This window comes from Cupressus sempervirens, chromosome 1 (genome assembly GCF_028749045.1).
Source record: "Cupressus sempervirens isolate cs-2001-9-10 chromosome 1, ASM2874904v1, whole genome shotgun sequence".
Taxonomy (NCBI): domain Eukaryota; kingdom Viridiplantae; phylum Streptophyta; class Pinopsida; order Cupressales; family Cupressaceae; genus Cupressus; species Cupressus sempervirens.
The window spans coordinates 345,768,055-345,788,148 of NC_143118.1; the positions used below are offsets into that span (position 1 = coordinate 345,768,055).

The 20,094-nt window shown below is 33.2% G+C and overlaps 1 protein-coding gene across 1 annotated transcript; it reads right to left on the reverse strand.

The window, feature by feature from the left end:
- Positions 1 to 2,657: 2,657 nt before the first annotated feature.
- Positions 2,658 to 4,794, reverse strand: LOC149577645 (uncharacterized). The gene has a single exon (XM_089790501.1). It carries the CDS (start codon positions 4,771 to 4,773, stop codon positions 2,776 to 2,778), a length of 1,998 nt encoding a protein of 665 aa, XP_089646627.1. The 5' UTR covers positions 4,774 to 4,794; the 3' UTR covers positions 2,658 to 2,775.
- Positions 4,795 to 20,094: the final 15,300 nt, after the last annotated feature.

Here is a 20,094-nt window from a genome sequence, read left to right on the forward strand (position 1 = left end):
TTTGATCTAGAAACTTCTCTAGTTGGTTATAAAAGAAGGACCTAAAAACTAATTCAATGATGTGTAAGATAAGAAAATGCCAAATGCTAGAAGAGAAGTTTAAAGGTGAATTAGATAAAGCAACTTAGTAGAGTGATGAAGGGAAGAATATCGATATATTAGATTAGAGATCAGATCAGAGATTGGAAAAAGAAGATCTACAATCAGCATATTAAGTGCAAACCAAAGGATCAGGTATTGGTACATTCTAACAAGTGTTCAAGGTAAATCTCTTAACAAAGTGGTTCTAATAAACCTTGTGTAAATCTCCTAAAAATGTGCTTACTTACTTGTAAGTTGAAATCCTTTAATCAAGGTAGACTAAATAGGTCTTGTAAGCTCTTAACAAGGTAGGCACCTCACAAGGTAGATCAGCAAAAGTGATCAAGATTGTAGCCCTAACAAGTGAACTTTGTTACTACAGTAGTGAAGATTTATGGGTTTCATCCCCACCCCAATTTTACCTTCACCTTGGAGGGTTTCTAGGTAACCAAAATCTTTGTGTTATGTGTTGATAATTTATTTTCATGTTTATAGATGTGGTTAGTAGTTAGATCTATTTTTTTTGGCATGATTTCCTGATAAATACTACAAACTTTATTGATTAATTTGTCAATTGGGTTTATCCCCTCATCTTTACTCCTCACTTTGGTCATAGGTCATGTTGATCCCTAAGGTATGTTGACTATTAGTGTTATACACTTAGTCATTCATATGGCAGAGTTGGTCATTCATCATTGCAATTGATCCATCCTATGAAGGCCGAGCATTATATATAGGACTTGTTCATATTTCACTTGAAGTAAAATTTTGTAATTATTGTCGAGGAAGTCTATGGTTGCCAAGTACTCCTATATAAGACGAGTTGATCAAAATACTATATAATTTGAGCTATTCAGAGTTAGTTCATGCCAAGTCAAAATGTTTGTGCTAAGCATATGGAAGTCAAGGGACAACATGAATATTAGTTTTGACCGAGCATCAGAGTATTCATGTGCTGAGTAGACTAGTTTTGGCATATTTATTTGGAATGTCACAAACACTAAGGTAATGCAATTTTAGCCAACATGTATGTGTGGTTTAATGATTGTAGAGTCATTTAAGGAGATGATTATGCATTTTGATATGGATCATTAATCCCTATGCAAGGTGATCTACCAATCAGAATAATGGAAGGATTAAGTGGTAAAGGTGAAGGATCTGGATCATTCATTTTGATCTAGAAACTTCTCTAGTTGGTTATAAGAGAAGTAATAATGACCGAGCTGAGAAGCAAAGGGAATAATATAGATACATAAGATTAGAGATCGGATTAGAGATTGGAAAGAAAAGATCTATAATCAACATATTAAGTGCAAACCAACATATCAGGTACTGATATATTCTTACAAGTGTTTTATGATAAATCTCTAAACTTAGTGGTTCTAATAGACCTTTTGTAAATCTCTTAACATAGTGCTTACTTAGTTGTAATTTGAAATCCTTTAATCAAGGTAGATTGAATAGGTCTTGTAAGCTCTTAACAAGGCAGACCCTCACAGGGTAGATCATCAGAAGTGATCAAAATTGTAGCCCTAACAAGACAACTTTGTTACTGTAGTAGTGAAGATTTGTGCGTGTCATCCCCACACAAGTTTTACCTTCAGCTTGGAGGGTTCCTAAGTAACCAAAATCTTTTTGTTATTTGTTGATCTTTTATTTTCATGTTTATGGATGTGGTTAGTAGTTGGATCTAATACATCGTTGTAGTAAATATTTATGTGATTTATGATATTGTTGTTAGAAGGGTGTTAGGTGAAAGACATTAGATTGATTAATTGTTTTAAAGGGTAAAATTTTAAAGATCCCGATTAAAGCCCCCCTGAGTATCTTGCTTTCCCATTAGACTTCCAACAAGGTCCAAGATTAGATGTCATTTCTTTCTCCTTTCTATCCCTCCTCTACACTCCAAGTGTTTTATCCTTCATTTCCATACCCATGTCCTTAGTTTGAGATTTCTTGGCAATTAATTCTTCATTGATTTATAGTTCTAAACCATAAAACTTCAAAATGCCCTCATTCCGCACTTGAACAAATGCTTCCATCACCTAAGAATCCTCTCCATCCAACCTTTCTATGTAACCATGTTAAGACCTCCAACATAGAGCTAACTCTAGACCTAGTGAATGCTTAGCTATTTATCATAAAAAATGTGCTCGAGTCTATTTAAATTACCCCCTATTTCGCTAGTGAAATGCGAGTAGCCCACAAACAAAGAAGTAAGGCACCTAATACTCAAACCCAAGCTCAAAGAAACCAAAATCGTAATAAAGAAGAGCAACACCAAAAACTTCATTTCACACATAAAAACATCATTTCTAAGATGTAATTCAAATTAGTAGTTTCCATGATCATTTTAAAGAAGCATTTGAATCTCAACAAGGATATTATCATTTATTTCCTACTTTACCATATGATGATAGTTAACTCCCAAATTTGCCAATCTGTTTTATTTTCGGAATTTAATGCGAGGCCATTCGTCTAACCGTATTTTAGTTGAAATCAACTCTCCATTTAAACAATGAAACTATGTTCGGATGACTTGTCACGTCAAAGAAAGAAACAGAAGTACTGACAAATTGTAAAATAACAAAAACTAAGCCAGTGTCATACTACCGATGAACATTACATCCATACTAAGGTTATTATGCTGAATAACAAATTATAGTGTCTGGGCGCACACGTCAGAAATATATTTTATTTCTGATGTGGAGATTGGCCTCCCATTCCATGTTGTTTGTTCTTGCATTTACACGGAACATTCCCATCGTTTTCTGCTAAGCACAGACCTGGGTTGCCACTAAATGATCCCGGCGAAGAGCTCCAAAACTTGGACCATGATTTGGGTAAGCATCCTGTCAGCTGGTTATTCGAGATGTTTACTTGAACAAGAGACGAAATACCATCTAGTGCAGATGGAATGATGCCACTTAAACTGTTGGACGACAAATCCATGCTCTGTAGACGACTCAGATGACCGATTGAATCTGGGATTGTACCACTCAATCTATTTCTCGCAAGATTCAACAGCTTTAGCTTTGAAAGTTGCCCTAATTGTTGAGGAAGAACACCACTGAGCTCATTCATGGAGAGATCCAGAAAGCTCAAATTTTTGCAATGCCCAAGGCTCGATGGTATTATTCCCTCCAATTTATTGCCCTTCATATCCAAGTGATCAACATTAGGATTGGAGGCCAGGAAATCAGAGGGCAGGAAGCCAGAAAAACGATTGTAGCTCAAAATCACCCGCTTCAAGCTTGCACATTTCCCAATCTCTGGAGGGATTCGACCTTCCAACCGATTGCCTCTTACCAGTAAAAGCTCCAATTTTCCGGAAGAACAAAGTGTCGGAGGTATTGATCCAGTGAGCCCATTCCCTGTAAAATCAATGCCAGTGAGATTGCTCTGGGAACCCAATGTAGGAGGTATTGGGCCATAAAGCTGGTTATCGAACAGAAATACATATCTGAGATTCTTGAGATTGGTAATCTCTAGCGGGATGATTCCTCTGAGACAATTCCTGTACAGATAGATTTCTTGCAGGCTTTTGGCCTCGAAAAGCTGCGGAGGAATGTGGCCTTCCAGAGAATTATTGGACAGAAACAAAATCTGCAAATTCTGTAATTTACTCAATTCGGAAGGGATGAATCCCTCTAACCTATTTATATGTAACCTGAGGTCCTTCAGCATACTACAATTCCCAAGCTCTGCGGGGATTCTGCCAGTGAAGAAATTTTGATTCAAATAAAGCCGTTTCAAGCGGTGAAGAGATCCAAAAGAAGCTGGAATGGGCCCTGTAAACTGATTCTGTGTGGCGGAAATCATGGTCAGATTAGCGCAATTGCTCAACTCCCCTGGAAATTCACCGCTGAAATGATTGTTGGAGAGTTCAACTTCAATGAGATTCGTGCATTTTCCTAGAGATTTGGGAATTCTGCCTCCAAGATTATTGGAAGTAACATAAAGGTACTCTAATTTGGAAAGCCGACCAAGAAATTGGGGAAGATCTCCAGATAACCGATTCTCGTGCAGATAGAGCTCTCTGAGATTCGAGCAATTAACAATGGATGAAGGTATTGCCCCAGTCAAAGAATTTTGCCCAAGCCACAACTTGGAAAGCCCTCTGAGATTTCCAACATTTGAAGGGATCCGTCCGCTCAAATTGTTGGTATTCAGAAAAATCACCTCCAACAGGGGAAGCTCAAAAATGGACTGAGGAATGCTTCCGCTGAGGAAGTTGTTATAGAGCGACAAAGATCTGAGGCTTTTGAGGCCACCCAACTGCTCAGGGATTTGGCCATGGAGATAATTGTTGGATAGATATAAAAATTCCATCTTTTTGCAATTTCCGAGCTCTGGAGGAATAGCGCCAGTCAGATTGTTTGCATCCAAATAGAGCTCTTTCAGATTGTGTAGACCACAGATTGCAGGAGACAGAGTTCCAGAGATTTGGCGGTCTGTGAGATTGAGCACACGCACAGTGTGATCTGCATGGCAGAAAACTCCTTCCCAATTGCAGGGATTTTCATCAGAGGATCTCCAACTGGTAAAGAAGTCTGGTGGCGCATTGAGATCTTTGAGAAGAGAAAGCAGAACAGTTCCATCGTTGTTTAGTGCTCCGATGAAATGGGGTCCCAGTGCAACTGCAGCCACTGCCAAATGGATAAGAATGGATAGTAACCTTGGCATTTTCATTTTGATACAGTCAGACAGACAGGAAAAATGAAATCCTGATATAAAACAAGAAATGCAACATCCTATATATAAAACAGTTAGTTAGTCCTGTTCTTGGTGTGAAAAGAGTTGATAATTAACTTGGTTATCGGTGGGAACGAAACCGTTCGCTATTGAAGTTGATGCCATATTATTAAATACGAGGATGATGCGATATTATTAAATACGAGGATGATGCGATATTATTAAATACGAGGAGGCCAATCAATGTTATCTAACGAGAACGGCTCTTATTTATTTATTTGTCGGCTTATTGAGGTTTAGTTTACACGTTGCTGAATTGTAAGGGTTTTCTTGTTGCCCTTTCCTAGTATTTGTTTATGTTTTTGCATTACTCAAATCATTTATAAAATCTCTTTATAGATATATTGAAGATGAACTTAGGGTGATCTAGTATCTCCAGTGCCTTCTTTGTTGTGAATTTTAATTTTAGTATTTTTTTTAATAGGAAAGGGCTATTCATCAAAAAGATAAGTCCAAATAATAACAAGTGTCACATTCTGATAATAATTAATAAAGATAGTAAATGAAAGATTAAAACATAGACTTATAATAAATTTATTATTTTATTAATTATGTGTTATATAATAATTTAGTATTATAAAATATCTTATAAAATAACATAGTAATTTTTTTTGATATTTTAGTATAGGTGAAATCTATATGTTGATTTCATTTTTTTAAATGAAAGGTGTATTTTATGAAATAGATTTTTTTAAACGTGTATTGAAAGTTAAAAAAATAGATTTGGAATAGTAATGTACATTGAAAAAAGTGGAAGTATAAATTAATGTATAGTAATAAATTATAAATAATTTCATTTAAAGATAAAAATATTAAATAGTAACAAGACATAATAACTAGTTGAAAATATAGTACAAAAATAATCAGTATGGAGAAGCATAAAAAAATGGGGTCCTATAAGACTAAATTATATGAACCAGTTGAGAGAAATAGAAATATTTTATTAATAAAAAAATATTTCATTATGATTGGTTGATAGATTATAAACTAATTTAGTAAAATGCAATAGTAGTAGCCTATAGCAAGTACAATAATAATAATAATAATAATAATAATAATAATAAATATATTAATATATTAATATATATAATATGACATGATTAAGATTTATATAATACAAAAGTATATCATAATAATTTATAGTCAAAAGAAAATTGATATGTATGTATGTATGTATGTATACATATATGTGTATGTATATGTGTGTGTGTGTGTGTGTGTGTGTGTACACACACACATACATATATACATATATGTAGATACATGTACACACACATAATATTTCTTTTATCTAGTTATGAGTCTTTTACAAAATATAAGTGTCCTAGTAATATTTTTTCATATGTATGTATATTTTTACAATTTTATGTCTTTGAAAAATCATGAATATTATCACTATGAGAAAATTTATTGAGCATTAAAGAAGCTATAACTAAATAATAATACAATATCATTTAAAAAGAAGCCACATAACAAGGGGATGCCTAATTATGGGGTACAACTAACTGTGAGATGGAGACGATGAATAGAGGCTATGAAGAGTAACATAGGACCCATGCTAGGAAATAAATCATTGAAGTTAAGAAATAATACACATATCTTGAAGATAAGAAAAAGGTTTTAATGATATATCATAATGTTTGGGATTTATATAATACAAAAATATATTATATTAATTGGTAGTCAAAAGATATTTCATAGATTCAATATTAAATATATATTTTTCAACCTTGATTTACTTTATATATATAGATATATATATTCTAAAAATGCATTGTTATGATTCTTGTAGAAAATACATGTTCTAGGAATACTTGACATATGTATGCTTATTTTACATTTTTATATCTTGCAAAAGTCATGAACATTCTTGCCATCAAATGAAATTTTACTGAGTCTTAAAGAAGCTTTAGCTAAATAATACTATAATTTTATTTAAAAAGAAGCCATGAAACAAAGGGATACCCAATTACTAGGTACAATTGATATTGGGATCGAAAAGAAGAACAAAGGTCATGAAAGGTAACATAGGACCCATGTTGGGAATAAGTGATTGAATTTGAGAAATAATAAAGGAGCACAAATAGAAATAATGGTTAACATTCATTTTGGATGAAATTGAATTAACATGGTTGATATTTCAATTTAGGTGTTCATAAAATACCACATGAAGTCTCATAATGCATGCCAGAATAGAAACACACTAGGTTGGACACTGAATAATCAAGAAATTATACACATTCATAAGGTGCCTATAATTTATGGTGCTACATTAAACTCCCACTTTAGTAGGAACATGAGACTACCTCATGATTATGGTAAAGGAAATGAGAGAGAAGAGAAATATAGAGAGCTGCTCATTGGAAAATTTCAAAAGATTAGATAAGACATCATTAACTTCAAAGGCACAAGCCCCTAAATAAGGGATCTTCACTCATACAACCTTTTACAAGGACAAATTTTTTTTAAAAAATACAAAATAAATCAAATAAAAGAAAAAAGAAAAAAGGTTTTATAGTAAATAAAAAATTCCAAATCAACTAGTTAATGAGACCTCAATCAAAAAATGTCCCAACCACCATGTCAGGGTCAAAAATCTATTGCAATCTAAGCACAAATGGTTAGATAGATAGGGAAAGAGTGTAACCTAAGGACAAGATATAACTCCATGATCTAACCCACTAGCAACAATATGAGATCATGGAAGAAAGAGGGAGACTATGAGTCCAATATTTTGAAAAGTTGTGTTATGTTAGGTGATTCATGTGGGAGAAGATAAGGAAAGATTAGAAAGTATATAAAAAATGCATTTTTTATAGTTCCACTCATAACAATAGAGAGTGAAGGTGAAATTGATGGTCTAGTAAGCTATGTTATGAGCTAGTCAATTACGTATTGCAATGTAGGATAAATTATCCTAAGGAAATTTTTGCATCCTTTGATAATTTGAAAAAAAGGATCAATTATAAAGCATAGTCTGCACACAAATACATGAAAGTGATCAATCTAATGATCTATAAAAATGATCATTCTTAAGGAAAGATTAGTCCCTCAAGGATCAATGAAAGTGATCATTCCAAGGATATAGATAAAAAAATATTCCATAGGAAAATATAGTCTCCTTAGGGATTTACGAAGATGTATAATGTACAAGGGTGCCATATCTGTTCCCCACTTCTTATGATGGAAACATTAGACTCTATCATAAGGGAAAGAGAACCAAGATACCTACTTCCAACAAGGATATATTCTTTAGCTACAATGTGTATCATAACCTTAAGTAGAAAAGAGAAAATATTCTTGATAGGCAAGGAATAGATCAATGTGAAATAATATCAACAAGTTGGAAGTGACCCTTGAAAGGGAGAAATATTGGCTACAAGATGTCAACCTTCAAGAAGAGTTCTTGAATAAAGATAATATCTTCAAGAAACATAGTAGTTGGACAACAAGAATGCACCCTTTTATCCCCTCACATTTCTCAATAAAAATGTAAATTACTGATAAAGATGACACATTTTGATCCCCCAATAAATGATATTATTTTAGTATGAACATGCTTTCAAAAATAAGGAAGAGGTAGTGATCAAGTATAAAAAAGATCTTGCATAAGAAAGAATCATGAATCACATCAAATGAGTTTGTATAAGAAAATAATGTTATATGATAAAAAAAATACCCCTTCACTAGGAAAAGTGGATCCTTGGAGAAAGGAAAGGGACTAGAAAGAAATAAAAGTTTACTCTTAGCAACAAAGAATAATATAATAGGGACAAGGAGTGCTAATGTATGGTTTTGAAATAGAGAAAATATTATAATATTTATTTTTAAGAACATTAGTAATCTCTCTACTAAATCCTAAGAGAAATATAAAAACTCAACACAATCAACAAGAGAATGCTTAACAAAAAAGTAGCTTTGCAACTTCCCAATCACAAACAGTTTGATTTTTGAATCAACATGGCCTCGAAGCACCTAGGCTTGTAGGAGATTCCAATGTGCCCAGACCTACACATGGTGCTAGTGCTTCAGAGAGAAGACTCCCCTACTCTATTGGGTAATGCTTCTAGTTTGGTCAGCATAACTGTGCCCCTATCCTCAGAACCTAGAGCTAACTCTTCTCGAAAGGAGGATGAGAATGCTAGCTCTTCCCTTATCCCCAATGAGAGGTGGATAAATATACTCATTGTGGGAAAGGATAGGAATCCCAAGATGGTGGATCCCAAGGTTACCCACAATGCTACAAGACTAGAAATCGCCTTCCCAGGTAGTGTTATGGAAAGCACTACTGCCTCACTAAAATAATGTGTCGTGGGTAGATTTAGTTCCTTTCAACCCCTAATTGAGATGACCAGGAAGTGGGTGGCATAGAAGTGGTCTTTGAAGGATAGCATAAGTGTCTTAGCCATGCCCAGTGGCATTTTTTCTTCTGCTTCATGGCTACTGAGGATATGATGGCCATCCTTTATGGGATTTAGTACTATGGAAAATACTATTTAGCCCTAGCTAAATGACACCCTAGTTTTAATGCTATCCAAGAACTTCAAAGCATAGCCCTGATATGGGTTCACTTGCTAGGCTTGCTGTTGGAGTTCTGGGATGAAAATATTTTAACATGGATAGGAAACATTTTTAGACATTTTGTCACTGGGGACCAAGTAACTCTAAAAAAATCTAAATTAGTTTTTTCTAGATTCTATGTTAATGTTACCATTAATAGGGAACTCCTGACCACAGTCACACTAGCTACTAAGTGGGATAAAAGTTTCTAGACTATAGAATATGAGAGTGCTAGCCTTTACTACCAATAATGTGGTTGTTATGGCTATGTGATGACAAATTGGAATGTCCTAACATAGAAGGATAAGGAAAAGGAGGGCTCATTGGGTATACTTAAGTCTACCATGGTGCTAGAGGAATATTCGACTACTCCTCTAGGGGTAGAGGTTGAGAGAAAGGAGGATAACCTAGAAGGCTTGACTATAGAGGCTAGATTTGAGAAACATAGATAAATGGCAGCCGAACCTCTAGTTGTGTTGTCAAGTGTTGTGACAAAAAATGGGACTGACATGGAGGAATACCCCTTTAGGAAGGAGATTGATGACCTCTTGAAATCCCTAGTTGCGGGAGGGGATCCCACACACCAAACTCTGGAAGAAGGTGAGATTGGGACCCCCTAGGGAGATCTAATGAAAGAATAAGTCACATGCAATTTTTTTGTTGAGTACCAAGTGAACTTGGTTAGGACTCCTTTAGTGACCTTATTCATTTGGGCCTTGAAACAGACCATAGTGTTGATGACTGCTATTAAGAAATCCTTACCTCTAAAGGAGGTAGGAGCAGTTTCCAACAAAGGAGAACAAGAAAATATTGCTAATAACCACCATTGGGGGAATCTAACCCAAAAAAGGCTCAAACTGGTGACTCTAGAGGAAGCTAATGCCAAATTCATGAGAAGTATTGAAGTGGCTGAGGATATGATGGTTCACTTGGCCCCTTCCTCCCCATCCCCTAAACAAGTTTTATAGGAGATTGGCAATTCCCAAAGAAGAAAACTAGGGGTGGAAAGAAATTGGATGTGGTGGTGACAAATATTATGGGATGCCCTAATAGTAGAACAACATGAATGATGCAAGCAACAAGGGAGGTGGCTAGTGGAAGATAGCTTACACTAGAGACAATCAAGAAAGGTAAGAAATGAAATTCCTTCTTTGGAATATTAGGGGGTTGAATAACTCCTAGAAATAGTATGCTCTAAAGTAATGTACTCTACTTGAAAAGGTAGATTATATTCTCATACATGAAACTACGATGACTAACCAAAGTATCATTAAGCTTGCTAATAAGTTATGTCCTGGGGATATCTTCTTCCATTCAGAAGTGGAAGGGGCCTCAAGGGGTATTGCAACTATGTGGAATTTGAATGTCTTGACTGGTAGGGAGGTCCATAAGGAAAAGAATTGCATGACTATGAAGCTTAACAATGGAAAGAATTTGTGGAACCTGGTGAACATTTATGCTCTAAATTCCAAGGATGGTAGATGTGAAGCTTGGAGGAGGGTAGGAGGAGTATGGGAAAATATGAAGGATAAAAATATTATGTACATGGGGGACTTTAACACCCCCCTATATCCCTTGGAAAAGATGGGAGGAAATAATGACTTCTTAGAAAGCATGCAAGATCTCTTAGATTTTATTGATACCTATGACCTCATGAATGTTGAACTACATGGAAACCCTTTTATTTGGAATGATAAAAGGAAGAGAAAGGATTTAATCCAAGTTAGATTAGATAGACTCCTAGTCTTGGGGGACTTTTCAAACCTCATACCCTCTTCCCTAGTTAACCTTTCAAGAACTATTTCTGACCATTCCCCAATTTTGTTCAATTGGGTGAATGATCTAGTGAGCGGGCCTAAAAAAATTTGGTATGAAATTATGTGCCAATCTCGTCTAGACTTTAAAAATAAAGTGGAAGAATGGTGGAACATTGAGTGGATGGGACAACAATGTTTAGGCTTACCTAGAAACTGGATAATGTTAAGAGGAATGTAAAGGAATGGGCTAAGAGATCTTTTGGGGATGTGTTTAAAATCAAAAGGGAAGTTGAAGAGGAATTTAAAAGGTTACAAGAATCCATGGTAGTTGGGGATGACATGAAGGCTACTAGCAAAGAGGAGGATGTTGAGATAATGGGTGTTGCACACATTGTATAATATTGTTTATTGTATTATTTTATTTTTTTATGTAATGTTGCACCTAGATGGGCATGCAACATGTAAAGATTTCCATGGGATATACTTGAGGAGTTGTATTGTATCATTGTGATAATATTTGATATATTTATTTAATATTGGGGAAAAGAATTAAATTTTCAATATTAAATCTGGGGTCAGTGGGTTAAGTAGCACATGATTTTAGCACATCATTTATCTAATACCACTTGGTGGTTTTATGGGACTTGCTACCATATAAGCAGCCACAAGGGTATCTTTTCTAAGTGAGAAAGTGACGAGAGAAGAATAAGGGAAAAGGGAAGAGTTGAGTGGGACAAGGTTTGATAGGTTAGCCAAGGGAGCATTTATGAAGGTTGGAAGCATGGCATGATATGTGTGGATTCATGCTTGTTCACATAATTTGTTCGATGGTAGCTATTGCTTTGAAGGCTTCCATAGTTGTATTGCAATGGTATTTTTTGCTGAATAATGCATGGTGATGGATGCTTTTGGAAGATGGGTTTTTTCCTCAATGAGGGTTTCCCAGGGTATATCGTGTCATAATTTTTGTGGGTATGTTGTATATTCTCTTGCATGTGAATTACAATTGCATATTTATTTTAGATCTATTATGGGTTATGTGGAAACTGTTAAATTCTTTGTTTCAAGTTTCCTTACAACTGGTATCACAGCTATGGTTTTATTATTGTAACCCTAGATTGAATCCATGGGAATGCATGAGACAATAAAAGAAATGGCAAGATATATGAGTTGTTTATTATAGAGCTAAGGGTTTTGAGTTTTCTATTATGATGGCATGCTAAAGTATTTTAGGCATGTGAAATTGTTTGGACAATAGGATTTTTTGGATGTTTCATTTAAATGAGGGTTTTAGGGGGAGCTTGTAGAAATGACCTCCTGGGTAAAAACATACCTCACCATTGGATCTAGGTCGACATTTTGATAAATTTTGATATATAATATTCTCTAGTTTGGCCATGTTTAGAGGAAATAAAGAAATTTTTTAATTTCAAAAAAATAAAAAATTTAAGTCGTAGTGAAAATGGTAAAAAGACTATCTTAGTAAAACGAACATAACTTTCTGTTAGGATATTAGATTTTAGACATCTTATAGGTGTTGGAAAGCTAATTTGGAGCATTACAACTTGGTGTAGGTTTGGTTCTATGGTTTTGACATTTTTTTAGGTTATAGGAGCCCAAAAGTTAGATGTCTTTTTTATTAAAGTATGAATTACAACATAACTTGTGCATACTGCGTCAGATTTTGGACTTCGAGTAGTCAGCAAAAAGCTCTTGGAGAGTTCTACACATTGGTTCAAATTTTGTGCAAGTCTGGCATGATTTATTTGGTGATATATTAATCTAAATAGTTTATGGTATATATTGACTATAGTAGCATTGTGAGTTTATGGCATTGTATGTTTGAAGATTTAAGATTTGATATCATTGTATACTCAATTCATATTTTAGATTGGTGTCATGATGATATACTTATCAGTATTTGGTTTGGATATGTATGAGGACTTGTTGGGTCTACAAGTTATGTGAGCTTGTAAGCAGTCTATACTTTCAGGTTGCATTTATGGCTTGTTTACGGGTTGTCTTTGCCCATTGATCTTTTATTATTGATGCATATTCAAATTGGTGGCTTGTATTTGAGTTGAATATGCCCTAAGTCACATGATTTTTTTATTTTTTATTCATGTAGAAGGGATGTGATGTTGTTACTAGGTACAGTCATGGTGGAGGATTGTGGTTGACTATTTTATGCTGACAGGTTGCACATATTAAGAGTTAGTTTCTTAGTTTAGGGATGTGATCATGGTGCCATGAATTTTGGCATGACATGATTGGATAGATAGGTCCATCTTTTATGTTCATTGGCTTGGATTTCTAATTTGGTTATGGTGGTATATCTTCTTGGTGAGGATCATGGTTATTTGGTTTCTTTTGAGGAGCTCATAATGTGCACTTTGAGTTCTTTGAGAGATTAATGCCTTAGTTTATTCTCATGGTTAGAGGATAGTTTTTCATCATGATGTCATGGATAGCTTGGATACATGGTTTAGTGGGAGCTTGTGACAATGATGAGGTGATAGTGTAGGATTAGTTCCTAGTTTGGTTTGTATCTTCTTGGTTTCACTTGGTGTTGATACTTTGGTTGTGTGAGTGTAGACCTAGAGGATCTGTATGTAAATGGATTTTATGATGCCATAAGTGACTTGGTACCACAGTTGAGTGGGAGCTTTTGGCATTGATATATTTATTGAGTGTTTGTAGATGTTGGAGGTTTTTCTTAGATCCTATTGCTGCAGAAGCACCTTTAACATTTGCATGGTGCACATGGTTATCTTCATGGTGTGTGAAGATGGTTAGATCTTGAGAACTCATGGGTTCTTGGTTATCTTCATGGTGTGTGGAGATAGTTCTTCATGGTGTGTGAAGATGGTTAGATCTTGAGAACTCATGGAGTTCTTGGTTATTTTCATGGTGTGTAGAGATGGTTCTTCATGGTATGTGGAGATGGTTTTCTTCATGGTGTGTAGACTTGGTTGCATCTTGAGGACTCACGGGGTTCTTGGTAAAGGTGCAGTTTATGCTTTCATTTGGCATGTTATCCTTAGAGTTAGGATGGTTTCATTATTATGTCATGGTATACTTTTTATACATATTTAGAATTTTGACATGTTATAGTATGTTCATATGGATCATGTTATCTCTTTGGTTGAGATGGTAAGATCATTTTGTCATGTTTATGTTCTTGAGACCATGGTTAGAACTTTGACATTGATCTTGATTTAGTTTTTTGATTGAGTACATTGATCATACGCTAGATACTTCATGATATTGCTATGTTGCATTTGAAGTTTGCATGGATTAATTAGTTACAGGTGCTAATGGATACTTAGAGATGGCGGTGATGTTGATTTCTCTTAGATTAGAGAAGCATTTGTTGGGACAGTTGATGGTTTCAATAGGAAGTTTGAGGGGCATTCACTTGATATGGACTTGAGAGGAGATCATTCTTAGATGAGTCTTGGTTGAAGACTTGGATATCTTGACAAGCATTCTCATTCCCCACTCTTGGTATACTCTATAGTTTTGCTACTTGAGAGGTATAGCCCATAATTTTTTTTCTTTTTCTCAAGTGCATTATGTTTATGGTTGTCTTTCATGGATATGGATCTTGAGCTATGGTATATGCGTTAGTTATGGAGGGTTCATTTGAAAGATGGTTTGACATTGATTATCTCCTTTTGCATATGTTGTTATGCTAGTTGAGCTTGGGAGATGGTTTTATATTGGACATATTCCTTGGTTTAGGAATGGTTTATGAGTTTGGTCTTCTTGTGAGAGGCTTACATCCATGATTAGTTATATGGTATGGTTTGGGTGTTTTTGTTGCTTCTTGTTGGGGTATTATGGAGGAGACCATACTTGCATAATTTACATCTAGAGGTGTGTGTAGAAGGACATGATATAGGTTATGATTTGAATGGTTTCTCTCTAGTCTTTGTTATCTTCTTGGATGTTTGATTTCACTTACATTGGATTTGAGATTAGGTTAGAGGTTGTGATCACTAGTTTGTGTTCATGTATGTCATGTTAGAGATGACATGGATATTACTTTATCTCTTTCCTCTGTTGGTTGTGGAGAGCTTGGGAGAATGTTGGAGATTGGTTATGAGATTTGTTCTTATATGTTGTTGGTTTTTATGTGTTGTGGATGTCCTTGACACTACATGGATTCACTTCTCTAAGATGTTGTGAGTGGATTGGTTATAGATTTGACATTATCTTTTGTAGTGGGAGCTTCTTGGTATATATGTGGCAGGTATTGCTCTTGAGGCTTGTGATTGTAGGTTACAGATTGATATGTTGATGATGTGAGATTCACTTGGTATACTTTTGGAGGTATGCGTAGTTGGATGGGTTTGGCACTTGTTGTGGGTGCTACTTCAGCTATGGATATTTTAACAACTACAAATGCATGCGATTACCTTTGGATTAGATTTTTTTGTGCTTGGCATTTCAGTTGGTACAGGATTGTATGATCTTCTAATGCAACAAGTTTGGTGGCATTTTCTTTGAATGGCTTCTATGTGTGTTCAATGGTAGTGGCATAATCAGAGGTGGGATCATTCATGTTTGAGAAGCTGGATAATTTGATTTTGTTGTGGGTACTAGGATGGAGCACTTTGTGTACTTTGATCCATGATGGTGGATGTGCTATGAGGGATATACTTAATGAGTTGTATTATAACACTGTGATAATATTGATGTAATTATTTAATATTGGAAAAAAAATTTAAATTTCCAATATTAAATGTGGGGTTAGTGGGTTAGGTAGCACATGGTTTTAGCACATGGTTTATGTGATATCACTTGGTGATTTTGTGGGACTTGCTACTATATAAGTAGGCACAAGGGTAGTCATTGTAAGTGAGAAAGTGACTAGAGAGGAAGAAGGGAAAATGGAAGAGTCGAGTGGGACAAGGCTTGACAGGTTAGCCAAAAGGAGCATTTGTGAAGTTTGGAAGCATGGAATGGGATGTGTGGATTCATGCTTGTTCACATAGTTTGCTCAGAAGTGGCTATGGTTTTGAAGGCTTCCATGGTTGTATTGCAATGGATTTTTTTCTAAATAATATATGGTGATGGATGCTTTTGGTGTAGTGCCTGTCCCTAGTTTACATTTCTATTAACATTGCCAAACTCTTTTAGACCAATTTTAAGCTTGATTATTGGTAGTTTTGTTTTTAGATTATCATATATAGTGTTAGATTCAATTGATTATATGATGAGATTACTTGGTACTCTATACTTCATGTATGCATGATGATTATTATAATTTTTTCAGTTATTGATAATGATTAGTTAGATGGATTATCATATGTGGATACTTACCCCATACTGCATGTGTATGGTGTGTATGTATGTTTTCTTTATGTATGACATTTCTGATGTGGTTAAGGAAGGGAGTTGTAGTCACCTGCTAGTCGACATTTACATGATGCTCCACTTCCTGCCATTTCCCCTTTAGCTTAGTATATATGTGTTTGTACATGCATGGATTTTATACAGATTGTAGGTACTGGTAACAACTTTCTTGAATTGCCAGGATGAGTGTACCCTATCTTATTATATCAGTGGTAAGAGAGGGTGAGATAAATTCTTAAGTCCAAATCCTAAACCTTTAAGCCATTTGGCCTTGAAAATTAGGACAAGTATTTGAGTTGTTTACCTTTTGAATGTGTTGTATGACATTAATTTGTGATTATAACCTTTAATTGATCTTATATATGTTTTTCTATGATGAGTTTTTGTATTTTGTCCTATAAGTCTTTGGTGATTTTTCTATTAATTGAGTCAAATTAAATGATTTAATTAACGATTTCATTTAATAGAAATTTTTTGTGAGATTTTTAATATTTAATTATATTTAATTAGTTTGGAGAATTAATTAAATAAAAAGAATTAAATTTAAAGATAAAAGCTATAAGTTTAATTTTAGAATGGGATAATATTTAATTAATTAATAATATTTAGAGTTTATTTTTAAATAAATGCTAAATACTATTATTATTCAAATTAAATAATATTTTATCAATTAACATTTCAAAAATAAATTAAAAAGTGAAAAATATATTAATTTATTAAAAGTTTAAATATTGCATAAAGTGTGCATGAGATTAAAATTTAATAAGTTAATTAAAAAGAGAATTCAAGTGAATTTAATTAAAGTTATTTTATAATTCATTAAATGTGCATGAAAAGGATAAAGAAAAAATAATAACAGTTAAAGTCTAGTGAGCAAGGAGTCTTCTCAGGTAATCGCACAATTAGTACCCTAATTTTAGGAGAGAACTCGTTATCACCAATTAAGGGTTCATTATCAAGGGATTGAAGTTTTGGGAAGGAACTACAAATTTTGGAGAAGGAAAATTTGAAGACAGAAGGTTTTGAGAGGAGAAATTTTCTCTCACAAATCTTTTTGGCCATAGCAATGTAGCATTAGAGTCCATGAAGATTCTTGTGATTAATTTGCATAGTTAAATACATTATTTCTTTTCTTGTCTTTTTCGTATCTGTGCAATGGTTATTTGAATAATTCCTTGTAATAAGTAATTCAATATTGTGAATTTATGGTATGCATGTTAATTCTTCTGTATACGTAGAGATTGAAATATCTTAGAATCCTCATCTAGTGATTTTGCAAATTAGATAGTAGCCCATGAAGGGTTTTGAAAATTTTAAAAAAGAAAATTTTAAAGGAAAAGTTCGACTGCTTGGTTGTATTTTCTCTACCTGGAATTGTTATTAATATATATATATATATATATATATATATATATATATATATAATTTAAAAGAAGAAGGCAATTATTTTCTTTAAAATTTATATTTATAAAATATGATGCAACAAAATTATTTAAAACTGAAGTTCTTAACAAAAAAATATTGAAGAGGTGAGGTGGGTTTTTACCCCACCCCCCCTTTTTCTCCTTACCTTCAACAGTAATATCTATTGTGCTGACCATAGTACAGATTGTGAAAGCAAAAATAGTACGTAGTACTACATTGCGATCGTTGTTGGTCTGCACTCGACAACTTATTAAAAGGTCACACTACTTTAAAAAGACTGACAAACATTTTCAAATAAACACCTCACTTTATTAAATTTATTTCTTTTTAAATTTAATTTATTTAAAAAATTATTATATTAAAATTATATAATATTAAAAATTTGAAATTATTATTTGTTATTAATTTTTATTAATAAGTTTTATTAATATTTATTAATTTAATAAATAATTAAATAATATTAATATGGTTATTTTAATTATTAATTAATTTAGTTAAGTTTAATTTAATTTAATTTAATTAATAATGGATGTTATTAAATGAGGTTTTAAATTTATTTAATTATTATTATTGATAACATTGATTTTAAATAAAATTGTAAAGAATTTTACTTGAAAATTAATAAGTATTATTTTAATAATTTAAATAAATAATTATCGTTTATATTATTTTTGAACAATTGATTTGAAATCAAATTAGGGTAATTGTACATTTTATTCAAATATAAGAATGGGGTAAATTGTTAGGGTTAAATTGTAAATTGTAGGTATTCAAAAACTTACATTTAACAAAAACTCAAACCTTATTATTAACTCAATGATATATTTTCAAAATCAAACCAAATTGTGAGACTACTTTGTTTCCTATGTGTTGTCTATGTTTTGGGTTTGGGTTTGACCTAGCTTTGACTAGTCTTAAGAATTTACTAGAGGCTTGGGAGTTTTGCGTTTGTGATGTTATGTTGATTTGATTTCTATCTTTTATACTCAACCATGGTAATGTGTCTGGTATGCTATATGATGTGTGTTGATCATTTTTAAATAAATGCTAAATACTATTATTATTCAAGTTAAATATTATTTTATCAATTAACATTTCAAAAATAAATTAAAAAGTGGAAAATATATTAATTTATTAAAAGTTTAAAGATTGCATAAGTGTGCATGAGATTAAAATTTAATAAATTAATTAAAAAGAGACATTAAGTGAATTTAAATAAAGTTATTTTATAATTCATTAAATGTGCATGAAAAGGACAAAGAAAAGATAATAAGAGTTAAAGTTTGGTGAGTAAGGATTCCTCTTGAGTAATTGCACAATTAGTGCCCCAATTTTAGGAGAAAACTTCTTATCACCAATTGAGGGTTCATTTTCAAGGGACTGAAGTTTTGGGAAGGAACTATAAATTTTGGAGAAGGAAATTTTGAAGAGAGAAGGTTTTAAAAGGAAAATTTTTCTCTCACAAATCTTTTTGGGCATAGCGATTTAGCATCAAAGTCTAGATAGATTTTTGTGATTAATTTGCATAGTTAATTATGCTATTTCTTTTCTTATCTTCTTTATGTCTATGAAATGGTTATTTGAATATTTCCTTGTGACGAGCAATTCAATGTTGTGAATTTATCGTATGCATGTTAATTCTTCTATTTATGTAGAGATAAAAATATCTTAGAATCCTCATCTAGTGATTTTGCAAATTAGATAGTAGATCGGGAAGGGTTTTGAATTTTTTTTTTTTAAAGAAAATTTTAAAGAGAAAATTCGATTGGTTGGTTCTATTTTCCCTATCAGATTAATGCTGGAACTATTATTAAAAAAAATATACAATTTAAAAGAAGAAGGTAATTGTTTTCATTAAAATTTATATTCATAAAACATTATCAAACAAAATTATTTAAAACTGAAATTCTTTTAAAAAAAACAATATTGAAGAGGGGAGGTGGGTTTTTACTCGACTCTTCCCCCTTTTTCTCCTTACCTTCGGCGGCAATTTCTGCTTCGTCGACTGTAGTATAGACTGTGACAACAACAATAGTACATGGTATTGCCCTGTGGTCATAGCTAGTCCGCGGCTGATAGCTTATTAAAAGGCCAGCGGGCCCTTTCAAATAAACACCTCACCTTATTAAATTTATTTCTTTTTAAATTTATTTTA

Bases quoted from the DNA above. Each gene is read 5' to 3' on its own strand.
- LOC149577645 (XM_089790501.1), bottom strand. From the start codon at position 4,773: ATGAAAATGCCAAGGTTACTATCCATTCTTATCCATTTGGCAGTGGCT.